Raw genomic sequence first — 14058 nt, 5'->3', positions numbered from 1 at the left:
ATGCGCGGGCAGGGCTCCTCCGCCACGCCGGCCCCCGCCCCGACTCGGGCGGCGGGAAAGAACCTCCATTTCGCTCAAAATCCAGCGTTTCCCCTCAGGCGGCTGTAACCGGCCTCGGGCGAGCCGCCCCTCGGAACGGGTCCCGGCCGGGGGGCAGCTGCGAGCGCCCGACGGGGCCGTCCGGGCTGAGGCGCCCCCCGGCCCGCCACAGCCCTCAGCCTCCTCTCACAGGTCGAGTCTTCCCCCTTTCAGAGAATCCGCTTTAGAATTTCAATCACCTCTGTATCTTTTATTTATTTATTTTTTATTCAGCTCCTGCACGGAAACAGGAGCTGAAATAGCAAATTGATAACCCCCCTGAAATAAAACAGCATGCATACCAAGAGGTAAGAAATGTCCTTTTTTATTATTGTTTTCTCCAAAGGCTATAAATAGAAATTCTCATTGATTTCAACTGAGATGCATGTCAGTTTTGGGGTCTTTATTATAAGCAAATAAAGATTTTTTTTTTTCCCAGATTGAAAGGGATAGAAAGAAGTTTAGATAGAAGACTATTGCAGATTAGGTCAATAGTATGAAGCAGCAAGGGATATAAATGAAAATTTAGGTAGAGTCCCTCTTCAGAACACTTCCATGCTCACTCTGATAAAATAGAACAAGGCCTTCAGGATAAAATAAAAAGCACCAATTAAAATGCAGATAAAATAAATAAAACAAATCCCTTTTTAAGGGACAGCTGTGCTCTGGAAAAAAACACCCCAAACCCTAATTTCAGAAGCATCCATAAAATGAGAGACTTTGGGCAGAAACCGCTGAATGACGGAGCAGAGAGGTGATTCCTCCTGTTCAATAGCTACCGTGTTACAAAGCAAGTCTCCATACAGACCCAGCTAGGGAAGCGGATCAAGCACTGGTACGAGTACCCGAATGCTTGGAGAGTCTTGTTCCACCCATTCCAAAAGCATCCTACAGGCAGGGAGGGTAGGAAGGCTGCTGCCTTTACTTATTTTTTCTCCCACCACCTCCACAGAGCTGGAAACAGGAACGAGAAGTCAAACCGCAATTGGGGAGAGGGGAGCAAGAACTCCTGAGTATGCAGACCCTCAAAACACAGAAAATTAAAGTCAATTCCCAAAGGAAGGCAGTCCTCAGACACAGGCTTCCTGCATCATTGCACACATTCATCTGTTCTGAGCAGCTTGATTGGAATTAAGAGTTCACACACACAAAGTGAAGCCCAGAGGAAGTCAGCACCGTTCCTTTCACGCGTGCTAAACTGATTCAGCCCCGAATCTAGCAGATAGCTAGTTTCCACTAAACCCAGAAATACTAAACCAGCAGCAACACATTTAGTGATCCACCACAGGCAACGCTAGAACATTCATGGCTGCATGCTTTGAGCTGCAGTCCTAATAGTTCATTTACATCTCCTCACGTCTCAACTACAGCTCCGCGAAACACCACCTCAGGTAGTAGCAGCCCAGTTACACACGTAGCTGCGATCTATATTGAGTCTGCCCAAGCACGGGGGCAATACTGGGAGGGTGGCATCTCCCACATAAAAGGTCTTGTCTTGAAATACATGGTTTAGTCCGAGATCCAAAATTAAGACCTCTCACTGAGTAAGGAATCCTTTCTTTTAGACTTGCAAAGCTTTAGAAAACACAGAAAATTTGTTTCAATACCAAAAGAATTCACAGCAGTCAACATGATAATGAGTTCCTAATCCATCCACGTTATTCCACAGGAAAGTCACGGATGACATGGAAAATAAAAGCTTAATGGCGTTTAGAAATCAGGTTAAGCAAAGGTGAAGAAAATAACAAAAAAAAAAAAAATCAAAAGTTCATGGGGTCATAACTTTATGATAATAATAAAAAAGTATATTAAAATGATTTGCCCCATCTTCATGTAGAGATTATACATATTTAAAATACTATTTTCCAGGTAAACATATAATAAAAACATTATTGAAACAGCAATTAAGATATCCTGCACTACAAGATTCTTTTAGAAAGCTTATTTCACGTTACACTATTTTCAAGTATACCAGTCAGGTGAATTAGTGGTATAAAAAGCCTCTTTTACTTTTTCTCCTGCGCTGTTTTCCCCACCCAGTTTCTCCTGGGCATCCGGTTCTTGTTCTGCAAGCACACAAACCCCTGCTTTACTGGATTCCTGGATTTAGAAAGGCCACTTTTTTGTAGACAAAGGGAACCGCAAGCAGTAAGGGTCCTACGTCCAGCCACTTACTGGCTCAGTCGGAATCATCGTCGCAACCATCACTGCCTTCGAGATCACTGCTGTTCTGTAAAGCAAAATAGAAAATGGTTCGTTGGTATTTCATTCGCATCTAGAGACTGACCTAAATCAAAGACATCGCCTTTAAACTTCTCCAGAAGTATAAGGAGTTGGGGCTGGATCCCAACTTCATGTCTTAGACCCATCTATTGGAACAAACTTTGGTGATGGTAAATGACGCGTCTCGGTAGCAAAAAAAATGGTACATTGGATTACACTCACCAGCAGAAAAAACTTATTTATATTTACAACTGCATGATGACAAACTGCAGTATGTGGGAAACTTAAAGTGGGGTAATAGCATGAAATGTTGATGTTCAAAATAAAAGGTGAGATAAACTAGTGAGTGCCTTTTTCATGTATGTCCCTCAAAAGTTAAGTTTGTTATATTGTTTAAAGCCAGATTTGAGAATTTTGTTTGCCTGCTGCAGAGAATTTATGTCCAAACTGTAGCAAAGATATGGAAGGGCTCTCTAATATTTGTTTAAAAATAAAGTCAGGTGTACAGAGTAGTATTAGGGAAATACCACAAATGTTAGCCACTTACAAGGAAACTGAAGTCGGAGTTCTTAACTGGGAGCCACTCCTTCAGGAGTAAGTCAATACAGTGAGATAAATTTGGGGGGGTTACATAATTTTTGAAGCAAGTGTTTTGACAGATACGGTTGGCACCAAACAATTTTATAAAGAAAGGTTAACATGACAATATGCCTGTAGTTACTCCTTTTTTTTTTCCTCACCACCGCTTGAAAACATACAAACCCCCAAATCCCATGAATTTAACATTGACAATTTAATATCCTACTACAGAACAAATTCTGCGAGACTCAGACAGTTGCCTTCATAACAGCAAGCACAGCTCATTGAAGTGCAAACAGCCTGCAAAATCTCAAAGGAGTCAGTCATATCATCCCTTATTTATCCTTCTCCAGACAGCTTGTGCTAACTGTGGTGCCAAGACTGTATTTGGTCGAGTTTATCTAAAGCAAGCAGACCTCCCTCCTGCCAGCGATACATCAGCGAGTTTGAACCTGTCAGCACTAATTCCTGTCACCGGGATCATCGGGATCACCAAGACCCCCGAGCCAGGTAAGGGCTCTCTGCACCACACAGTCACTTGGGTCCCACTTAACGGAACAAATGTGGCGTTTGTCATAACCTCCTGTCACAAATGCCTTCATACAGCACTACGCTTAGAAACACAATTACCACAAGTGCAAAAATAACCCTGAGAAACTGCTGGTATCTTGCTTGTACTAGCCAACGAGGCTGTAAATTTTACTTTGTGTGTTGAAGATTTCTCATACTCAAACAAAAAAATGGCAGAGACAGGATTAAACCTAATATTCTTCAGAGCAGGATCATCATCTACACAAAATAAAGGTAATTTTAAAGACTCCATTAAGTGAAAAAAGGTCATTATTTTCTTCCGAGTTACACTAAACAGAATTTTTAGCCCTGCCTATCATTCATCCTTCAAGGATTTGCCAGCCCTGTGAGCAAGAAAACCTGAATTACATATAGAACTGTAAGGTATCTTTAGGCCATCAAGTCCCGCCCCCCAACGTCAAATTTAGATCAGGTTGATCAGGGACTCGTCCAAACACTGTCATATTTTAAGTCAATCCAGTGGTTGTTTAAAGAAATCACTTTGTGCATTCAACTCAAGATTCCTTGTGTGGTTTCCAACCTACTTCTAGCATGTCCCAAGCATCTTTCCTCTCTCCTCTTGTGAGGCTATTCTACGTATCCATCAGGGGGGAAAAAAAAATTCTTTAACTTAAAACTGAAATTTTCTTTTGGTTAAAAATGTATCCTACACCCCTGTTTTACTGGAACTTTGAGCTGAAAGCAGTTCCCCTTGTCAGAAATCAGATTTTGCAATATCCCATTTTACTCAGGAGTTGTTCTGATGACCCATTTTGAGCTCAAGGGAGGTTTACTTTAAAATGCCGGTTCTAAACTTCCCCGATTCCAAACCTTATCTAGTGAACAGAGCATTACACAAAATGAGAAGAATTAATCCAAAATCAGTGAATACAAAGAGCCAGCGGGTATTTAAAGGGAAATTGTCAACCTGAAAACTAGTCTCTCCAACAGCTTCACAGTAGCCAAGGCTGGTAATGAACACGCCCACAATTTTTGTTGCCAGTTTATGATTCTGCAAATTGGCCTGTGCTTTAAAGCATTCCTTCCCCCCTCCCTCAACCTCGCCATGCAAAACCCTGCAAAGAAACACTGCGTATAGTTCATTCCACTATCATCAAGTGCACAAAGACGGAAAAGATAATAAACATTTCATACTCCAGATGACTGTTATCTTCCACGGGATATTCATGGAAAACAAAAACGTTAGTAAGGGAAGCGCTACTCCAACCTGACAGCTTCCACTTGATAAAATAATGGCTTCAATCATTACCTTTGCATTTTTGTTGTTAGCGCGCACCCCAACAACAGAGGAGTTGAAGTCATGAATGGAGAGGGTGTTTAGCCAGTTCACCATGGATTTCTCTTCCCTTTCAGTGTTGATAATGGTAGGATAGATATACTGCTCTTTGAAAACAGCAATCTTCTCCTCCTCCTGTGTCCACTCCAGAGGCTCATGCAGCCCATCATTTCCAAATCGCCTGTTGTATTTTTCAAAGTGTACTCTTTCCAAGACCAGCCCAAGCCCTGGAGCTTTGGGAACATCTACCTTCTCCTCTCCCCAGCAGAGCTCTATGATAGACTCAGCAGCATAACCTTTCACAATAGCTATCACCAGCCCAATCATCTTCCTTATCTGGTGCATCATGAAGCTCTGACCTTTCACTTTGATCACTGCAAACTCTATGTTTTCCCTCACAAATGGCTCTCCACAGTACATCTCCATTATGTACCGCTTGGCACTGGGGTCCCTGGGTCCCTTCTGAGAGGTGAAGTTGTGGAAGTTGTGTGTTCCTTTATAGCACGCAAGCAGTTTATTGACTTTTTCAAGGGTCTCTTTGTCCAGTCGATAAACCTCTTCTTGCACATCATGGTCTTTGTGGGCAAAGGCAAATGTTGGCAGCATGTAAGAGTAGGTTCTAGCATCGCATTTGTTCTTGGAGTTGAATCCCCCAGTGACTCTCTTCAGCCCTTATTTTAAAAGAGACGTTAAGTTTTTGCATCAGTAGGGTACAACCCAATTGTGATCTCGTTTCTACCAACAAGAATATTTTTTTAAATAAAACACAACCAAAGGACAGAAAGGTTATTTTACAGGACCCTAATTTCAAACTAACAGAAACAAGGATTCATGTTAAAAAGAAACCGTTTAGGAGTGAAATCGTAATGGTAAGGGAGAGACCTTCTGCAGGAGAAAGCTCCTCTTTAACAACATTTTCTCTGCCCACTCCAGTATCCTTACCCAGAATTCTGATGTGAGAAGGAAGATGGTTATTGATCTTTTCTAAGATGTCATCTATTAGCCTGACCTTTAGCGACACAATCTGTCCAGCTGCAGACACACCCTATAAAAACCATAAAACACACAAACACACCATTATGTACCTTGGAAGCTCTTGGATAGCACTTGCAGAATTGAAATAGCTGAAGAACAAGTTTATTCCTTTTTCTCACTGGTCATTTCAGGCTGAAGCAAGGCAAAGGCAAGGCCACAGGCAGAAATCCAAGTCAGAGTACTCCTGGAAGACCTGCTGGTGCTGTATTGCCATACGGTGCCTTAGCAACCTTAGAGAGCGGACCACTGCACTCCCTCCCATCACATCCCACTGCATCTGACTGCTAATAAGCAAAGCACCAACTGAAAAGAAATGATTTATACATAAGATCAGCCGTGAACTCCAGTTCAGACTAAGAACCCCACTGTGGCAGGCTTAAAACCAACCGAGATGCAGCAAAACTCTCAAGCACCGCATCAACCACGCAGCAACAACAACAAGGAGCAGCAGCAGCAGGCTGGGAGGCTGAAGCAGATGAAGGTGACAGAAACATGGACAAAGCGTAGGTAGGAAGCACCAGCCTCACAAAAACCATCTAATCAATATCCTGCGCTTTCTAAAGGCTTGCAGTTTAGCAGTGGATGAAAGAAGACATTTCAAACAACATTCACTGTGAACAGTACTTGCTATTGGATTGGATCTCACTCCAGACAACGTTTTACCAGTCCATCCCAGTAGCGCCAGTGGGGGTGCACCGGAGTTTATGAGAGCGCAGGCCCTAACCATCCCACGTACCTTATCCGTTCGAGCACACCGCTGAAAAGACATTTTCTTCATATCTTCCCCGTGGTTTTCTGGGATGCAGCCTGACTGAACGAGGGCAGATACCAAGTCATCTTCAATTGTCTTGAACTGTGAAGATCCCACGTTTCTCTAAAAGAAGATATATAGTAAAAATAAGAAGTAGAAGAAATAGGAATAACTGGATAACTGAGGATTATAACTGAAAAACTTAAAATCGAACAATGTTATGAAATTCTTTAAGTCTTCCCTTCACAGCCCTAAAAGCACTGTCATTCTATAACAAAACTGACTATATTTTACCAGAGTGTTAATAAACATCTATTATATTTACATACAGAGGTACATATCCACCTGGTATCCCTAAGAGAAAGTGTTAATAAACATCTACAAGTCTACACTTGTACATAAACAAAATCTACCTGATTTACTTTCTACTGCTGTTGCAAGTAAGGGATCATTTCTAATTTCACTGTGCAATACTTGTGCAATGGAGTTCTTTGATGATTCCTTCAGCTGCATGGAACAGCACCAATGAAACCCTGTTCCAGCCCCTGCAAGCCCACAGCTGCTGCTCCAAACCCAGCCTCTGCAAATTCTGCTTGTAGAAATTAGATGGGGCTCTTTTGCCCAGTTCACCTGAGCTGCTGTCTAAGGCAGCCTGTGGTTTTCTCCAGTGACTCTTCTCAACTCACAGATGCACTAAAACAGAAATGCACAACTCCACTTGTGTGCGAGGCGTCAGAGCACACACCCTCAACACGTACCATCCAGTTAGGAGAGCTGTAAAGTGACAGGCGCGTACACAGATGTGCCCACAAGCACAAGGCTTACCGCTGTTGAACAAATCTACCTTGTTGCATAAGCACAAAAGGCCCCTTTCCCTGTCTGTGTGCAATTTTTACCAACTATCCCATGGAGCTTTTAAAGCACGCCTCGGGAGCGTGTACGGAGCTTGCAGTACGCTGAGAGGAGCGGCAGATGGAGCAGTCATCCTCTCGCTGCCAGTCCTGTGTGCCGCAAGGTGCCTGCAGTGGCAGGTCTGGTGCTGGGGCACTGCTCGAATGCCGGTGCCGTAACGAAGCAACACCCCTTTTCCTCCATACGCGGACGCCTTGCAACAGCTTTCCTGTTTCTAAACTGCTACAAGCCACCCCGTCAGAGTGCATCAGAAAAGGGAGAATTTAAAATGTCTTCAAATACAGATGATCTTTTTGTAAGCACGAGAGACGGCAACATAGATGCACACTTGTTTCATTCAAATACACAGCTCAGTTCTCCAGAATCTGCACGTAGTGAGACAGCTTGAGGCCTAACCTACGGGAAGCTTAGCCCAGCCACTTTGAAATGTAAAGCTTCAAGCAGAAGCTGGAGCGCTGGTCAGAAGGGGATCGCTTGACAGCGCTTCAGGTTTTGACACTGCCGCAGTGCCCATGCTTTCGGTCTCCTCAGCAGCCTTGTCTGCAGCAGTTTTTGAAAGACCTTCTGCTGAAGCTCTACACTAAAGGCAGCCTAACTAGAATCACCAAATACCTGTCTTTTTCTATTCAAGTTGCTACCATTTGAATCCAGGCATGCACTATCCCTGCCCCGGCTTTTCAAGCTCAGCCACTATGACCACAGTTAGAAACCTAACAGACTTCAGAAAAAAGCAGGCCACGTTGTTTTACCAAACCACATACTTGCATCCCATGGTAGCCTTTCCCTGAGTATGCCATCAACAACACAATCTTCCTTTTGGGTGACTTTTTATTCTGATCCTCCGCATCTTCCTCACCCGCATCTCTCTTCAACCTTTTACTCTGATGTCCGTTTTCTTCTACCCTTTCAACCACCTCGCTGCTGCTGTTCAGTCTCTTCGTCGGGCTGGCAACCACTGCTCGCAAATCCTCAGCCATTGCGAGAGCCTGCAAGGGGCAGAGCCGCAGACGGCACTCAGTAAGGAGCCGAGGCGCAAGGTGACAGGGCCCCCTCTGCTGCGCCGGGGGGCAGTCCGAGCAGCCGGGGGCAGGAGGGGGCCCTCCCACCGCCCAGCCCACGCCGGGGAGCAGCGGGGCCCGCGGGAACGGCCCGCACGGCAGCCCCGAGCCCGGCGGCCCTGCTGGCGAGCCCGGCGGGGTAAGGCCGGGTCCTAGCCCAGGCGGTTCCCCCGCGAGACCCGCCCGCCCTCTCCCGCCTGCCCGAGCGAGCGGCGGAGCCCGGCGGCCGGTTGGGTACGTACGGGGAGCGCCCGGCGCCGGAGCCCGCCGCAGGCCGCGCTCCCCGCGGCGGAGAGGCCGCAGCTCACAGCCCTCAGTCCCCACCGCAGCATCGTCCGCCGAGCGCGGGCTCCGCCGGCCGGAACAGGGCTCCGGCTCCGGCTCCGGCTGCTCCGCCGCCGCCCCTCGGCCGCCCCGCTCCCCCCGGCCTCCCGCCGCCACTTACGCGGGCGCTGCGGAGCGACGCCACCGCGCGGCCGCGGCGCGAGAGAGACACGTGCGGCCCTACGGCGGCCGCGCGGGGACACGGCGGGACTGAGGGGCGGGAAGGGGCGCTGAGGGGAGCGGTCGCGGATACCGTCCCCGTCAGCATCCCAGCCCGCTCCTGGGGTGTACCTGTAACGTTGGCTCCTTACAGCAAGCCCGGTCCTCCCCGGAGCGCCTGGCTACACAGAAAATCGTTCTCTGAGTTTTAGAAAGGGATGACAAGGTGATCCGAGATCAGGCCTGGGCTTTCCAGCCTGAAGAGCAGGCGCCGGAGCCCTGTGGCCATGCCCATCTCCTGGGTTTGCAGTAACGCACTCCCCCTGCTCGGTCTCACCTGCCACACACAGGCTCCGAGGAGCCAACGCGTGCAAAAATGTCTGTCCAGTTAATAAATCAAGCAACAGCAGGGGAAAGGGCAAGATAACGAACACATTCCTGTGGTAAATATTAGCTGTGTAAGTAATGCGGTCCATTTTTCCCTTACAAACCCATCTGGGGAAACTAGCGCTACCAATAGCCAGTTGCAGTGAGACGAGGACAACATAGCGGGAAGAAATGCTTCTCGTGACACACAGGTCTGCCATCACCAGCCCAAGGCTTCCCTCCCCAGAGGGCTGGAGCATTGGGCCCTGAGCCCCTTTCCACACAGCCTCTGCTTGCGCCGGCATCAAGCGCAGGCACCTACAGTTTCACCTTCCCGTCAGGTTTTCCTCCAGCTGGCTTTCTCAAGCAATCGCATGGTCATGCCTTCTGTAACAAGTTTTTTCTGCAGCGATGCACTTAATGGGAAAGCCGCGTGCAACAGGCGCCCTTATCAGGCAGCAGCATTCACCTTCCGAAAAGCCAAATGCACCTGGAAATTGTTTTGTTATGCTACAAGCTTCAGTGCTTCGCAGGACGGAGCTACCCAGAGGGGACGCGGGTTCCCTGACACGCGGCGAGATTAGCGTAAAAGGGCTCCATTTATTTATTCAGATGGAAAATGGAAAGGTTGATGTTTCTGAGCAGGCGAGATTATCAAATGCAGGCTTGTTATTTCTGCTAATAAGGGGAAGAAATGCAGCGCGTCCTTTTCTGAACCGACACTTCTGAGTTACTTCAGTAGTGGCGTGGGGCAAAGGGAAGATTTATCACATGGTCCCAGCGGCAGTTTGTTTAGAGAAGTGATAAAGGATCGCCTGCCACAGTGCAGCGCTGCTGCCAGGGGAAGCGGGAATACGAATTTCTCTATCGCTTCAAACAGGGCGTCTGAATCTTTTTTTGCCTCACTTCCTCAGGAAGTGAAGCTTACGCAATCGCATGGCTGGTCTGTCCACCACCATCTCTCCCTCCTCCCTCCCTGCCGTGATTTCTGAATTTGGCTTGTTTCAGCTAAATTTGAGAGAGGGAAGAAGGCCCCAACCCATACAGAAAAAGAGTGGTGGGACGGGAGAAAGACACATATGAAGGAAAAAGCTTTGGTGTCGCAGCCTCTTACCCATTCCAAGAGCAGCCATGGCACTTCAAAACAGGCAGCACAAGCTCTGCTCCCAACCTGCTGTGGCACGTGCTGCCTCTTTAATTCATCTATTCTATCTTTAAACAGGTAGCCACCAAAAGCAAGGAGAAACTAAAGTGACTTGCCGGAGCTGCTGCTGTCGGCCGGTTCTGTGGGAGCAGGCACCGGGAGGGCAGACCCTCAGGGGTGCGTAACTCACACGAAAAGGCAGCAGAGATGCGGCGGCAGATCCTGGCGTGGAGCGGAAGGTCCGGCTGCCGATCTCGCGTGGGGTCTGCGAAGCCAGCGCGCTTGCTTGGGATTGATTTGCAGCGCACGGCGAGCATCCAGCATCTTCGGGGATTCAATCAACAAGGGGTTTCGTTCCTCTCACGTATATACCCAGGATTAAATTGAAACCGGTGCAAGCAATTTGCGAGGTTCCATGCTGTTTATGAGGAGCAGAACATTCATATGTGTTTAATAGGACTGATAAGATTAAGGTGCGTTGGATGGTGCACCTGCTCGGCCTTGAGAGCGCTGCCGCCAAGTTTACTCAGCAGTGAAATCAGCCTCGTAAAAGCTTTCTAAGCACAAGCGCATCTGGGGACTCGCGGACAATTGCATCTTTGTCAAACAGCTGGCTGGAACAGGGAGCAAACCAGCTGCAGGACAGGGGCTCCAGCACGGTCACCTTTTGAGGGCTATTAATGTTATTTTTATAACGACGTGGGTATCGAGCTGCTCTTACTCAAGACGGGTTCATAGGAGCGCTCACAGAGGGTGCTTCAGCGCTTTCCTGGGCAGTTCCTGGCGGTGTCCTCCCTCCCGGGGTCGCGCCGCTCGCCAGGGCCGCCACCTCGCCACCGCCCCGCGGCTCGGTGGGGCCCGGGGGGGCTCGGCGGGGCCCGGGAACCGGTCCCAGCCCCGGCAGCGCCCGGGGCTGAGGCGGCCGGGCGGCGGCCGCCTGCAGGGGGGGTTCTGGCAGCACCAACCGCCGCCTCCTTCTCCCCAAAGCTCCCTCGACGCCTCTCCCTCCTCTGCTCCGCGTTCCCTTGCGGAACACAGTGCGGCTGGGCTGTTGCTCACAGCCCTGCAGCCCCTGGCCGGGGACCCCCTCCTTGCACCCCCCGGGGCTCTTCGGCCCCTACCCCCCCCGGCCCCGGCCGGCAGAGCGGGCCCCGCGCGGTGCTCAGCCCTCCGGCTTCGCTGTGCCAATGTCACCCCAGCAACTGTCTCATCTTCCTCCCCAGGGCCTGTTTTGAAAAAGGACATATTTATTTCAAGAGGATTTGCCTGAGATTTTCAGAGAAATATAATTTAAATCAATAATAAAAAAGCTCTGAAGAAACATTGTGCTGAAGGACATTTTCTTCAATTTTTTTTTTCTGTTAAAGGGAACAAAAAACCCGTTCCATTGTCTTAATGAGTGTAAGGGCCAGGGTGGGAAGCACAGCATACCCGGCCATCAGCTGCAGCCCCAGACTTCAGCAGCAGGTGAAAACCTGCAGCCGGTCTGTCCCCTGGAGAAGAGCCGAGGCTAAGTGCGTGTCCTGAGTCTCTCAGCAGGAAGGTCTTCATTGCAGTCCTGGGAAAGCAAATGCAAAGCAAATTTGAGGAGATAAGTTTTTCCTATTTGGGCAAATACTCTTTGCCGCGTGGCAGTGGGAGTTTGGAGACACCCAACGTGGCCGTTAAAAGCTCTTCAGCTCCACGTTGGGAACCACAAGGGACAAGAAGTGCCTTAGTCAGCAGCTCTCCCACAGTTGTCTGTCAGGGCACCAGCTGGAAATAAGCACCCAGAAGAATGCAAGGGGAAAACACCAGAAATGCTTTCAGCTGTGGAGAACGTTCCTGGCTGAGGGCACGTCAAGTGGTCTTCTCCACCAGGTGCTCCTGGTGTAACACGGGCCGGTGTGCTTTCACTTGCAGTGCCTTGACTGCCTGAAACAAACTCTAAATTGGGAGAAGTTTAGCAACAGTTCACTTGTAAGCGTTTCCAGATTGCCTGCAGCAGGAACCCTAGCAGCCTTGTAATTCCCTGCCACAGTGTATTAAGGATCCCTCTGCCAACCTAAGGAAACGCTCACAGAGAGCAGTGGCTGAGAAGGGGCCGAAACCACGAACCCCATGCGCCGCAGGTCTGTGGCGCGTTGCCCCGTGCGCTGCGGGCTTGGGAATGACTTTTTTGGGCACCGACCCTTCCTGCAGCGGGGCTTTGGGGCCGAGCCCTGCTGCGGACACAGCCCGGCACGTTTAATAATGCGGGAGGTGGCTGGGCCCGGCTGCCAGGGATCGCTGATGGAAGCGTCTGGGACTCGGCGAGGGCTCACAAAGTACAACCATGAGCATTTGGATACTCGGTTCCCTCTGTCCAAAGTAAGGGAGAAACCCGTGTTTGACATCACTTGCTTAAGCTCATTCTTAGAAATATATTATTCAACATGTTTTCTGAAAGCATCCAAATCCCCTGCCAGGTTTCCGCTCCCGGGAGGGGGGTGGTTCTGCTTCTATTGTCCCTAAAAATGCTGTTTTTAGAACAGGAACGTCCCATGGAAGTTTGTATCCCCGCACTACGTGCCATTCCTCATCCAGGGAACGTCAACCATCATCAGCGCTACATTTATGGTAATAAATGTAAATAAATCCAACCGCTAGGACTTATCTGGAGCACATTAGCCGTTGCCCCGCGGGGCTGCGGTAGCGTCACGTCCCTGCCACGCAGCCCTTGCCCTCCCTCAGCAAAAGCCCCCCAGCCATCGCAGCTTCCAGGCTCTCTCACCCGGCCCCGGCAAGCGGGACCCCCAGGCAGCACACTGCGAGACCCACCGCAGCGCCCCGCTGCAGGGATTGAGGGCAGGGTCACGTTAAACACTGCAGAGCTAAAAATGTGCTGCGAAGGGTTAATTCCTCCTGGAACAAAGCTTTAAAAGAGCTGGTGACTAGAAGCAGAATGCTTGGTCTTTGTATCGCCTCGGTTCAGCGCACTCCCACCCATTTCGCCTTCCTTGATGTCACTAAGCCACCTCTGATCTTTCAGGGTTGAATGAGCACGTTTTTGCTGACGTATTTACCAACAACTAAATATAGAATGCGGGAACGAAGCCAAATGCCCTGGAAGAATTGCTCGGGACTGTTTTCTCCTAGAACCAACAGCAGCGTAACGTCACTGTTAACGTCTAGAAAGGTGTGCCATTTTCCCCGGCGCTTTTAAACTGTTCAGGCCCTGGGTTGAGCACTTTTAGCAGAGACTGTTTATTTCTGTTGTTTAAGTCTGCCCGGCCAGCACCGTCCCCCTTTGCTGCCTGTGAAAGTCCCACGGATCCAGCAGAGAACCCTCCCTGCGCACGGGCAGGTGACACACAGCGCTCCTCTTCCGTTTGGCATGGGGTTTTCCACCTGAACCTTTACACTTTTTCATAGGCAGCTTCAAAAGCAAACCCCCTCCCTTACCCTCAGCATCAGAAACTGACATGTGTATATTCTTTACCACAATCCCATGCCGCAGGGAACACATAAACACAAAACTTTTCCACGAAAGGGGGCTTTACATGTTAAAAAATACCTCCAAACCCCACAAACCCCTCAAAAA

General features: G+C 48.9%; 1 protein-coding gene and 1 long non-coding RNA gene across 4 annotated transcripts; one reads left to right on the top strand and one right to left on the bottom strand.

Moving 5' to 3' along the window:
- The first annotated feature begins 17 nt into the window (after positions 1-17).
- Positions 18-6857, top strand: LOC135315834 (uncharacterized). The gene is made up of 3 exons (XR_010375318.1): positions 18-386; positions 3234-3390; positions 5914-6857. It is a non-coding gene; the product is annotated as an uncharacterized LOC135315834 (long non-coding RNA).
- PUS1 (pseudouridine synthase 1) lies at positions 388-9018 on the bottom strand. Of its 3 annotated transcripts, none has more exons than XM_064466467.1 (6): positions 8949-9018; positions 8207-8431; positions 6519-6656; positions 5690-5792; positions 4721-5418; positions 388-2308 (listed from the first exon to the last, which is right to left on the bottom strand). In XM_064466467.1, the coding sequence occupies exons 2-6, from the start codon at positions 8420-8422 to the stop codon at positions 2258-2260; spliced, it is 1206 nt and encodes a 401-aa protein (XP_064322537.1). In that variant the 5' UTR covers positions 8423-8431; positions 8949-9018; the 3' UTR covers positions 388-2257. The 3 variants fall into 3 exon arrangements, with proteins under 3 accessions (XP_064322537.1, XP_064322535.1, XP_064322536.1); XM_064466465.1 differs by lacking the exon at positions 8949-9018 and adding an exon at positions 8746-8925; XM_064466466.1 differs by lacking the exon at positions 8949-9018 and adding an exon at positions 8828-8900.
- Positions 9019-14058: the final 5040 nt, after the last annotated feature.

This window comes from Phalacrocorax carbo, chromosome 15 (assembly GCF_963921805.1).
Source record: "Phalacrocorax carbo chromosome 15, bPhaCar2.1, whole genome shotgun sequence".
NCBI lineage: Eukaryota > Metazoa > Chordata > Aves > Suliformes > Phalacrocoracidae > Phalacrocorax > Phalacrocorax carbo.
The sequence above is the reverse complement of the archived record's forward strand: the minus strand, read 5'-3'. Positions and strand labels throughout refer to the sequence as shown.

What these genes read in the sequence shown, in the direction of transcription:
- PUS1 (XM_064466465.1), bottom strand. Translation starts at nt 8,835, where the DNA reads ATGCTGCGGTGGGGACTGAGGGCTGTGAGCTGCGGCCTCTCCGCCGCG. An exon ending in AAGGCTACCATGGGATGCAA is followed by an intron (nt 6,657 to 8,206) that starts GTATGTGGTTTG and finishes ATCTTCTTTTAG; the next exon opens with AGAAACGTGGGATCTTCACA. An exon ending in GGTGTGCTCGAACGGATAAG is followed by an intron (nt 5,793 to 6,518) that starts GTACGTGGGATG and finishes TGGTTTTTATAG; the next exon opens with GGTGTGTCTGCAGCTGGACA.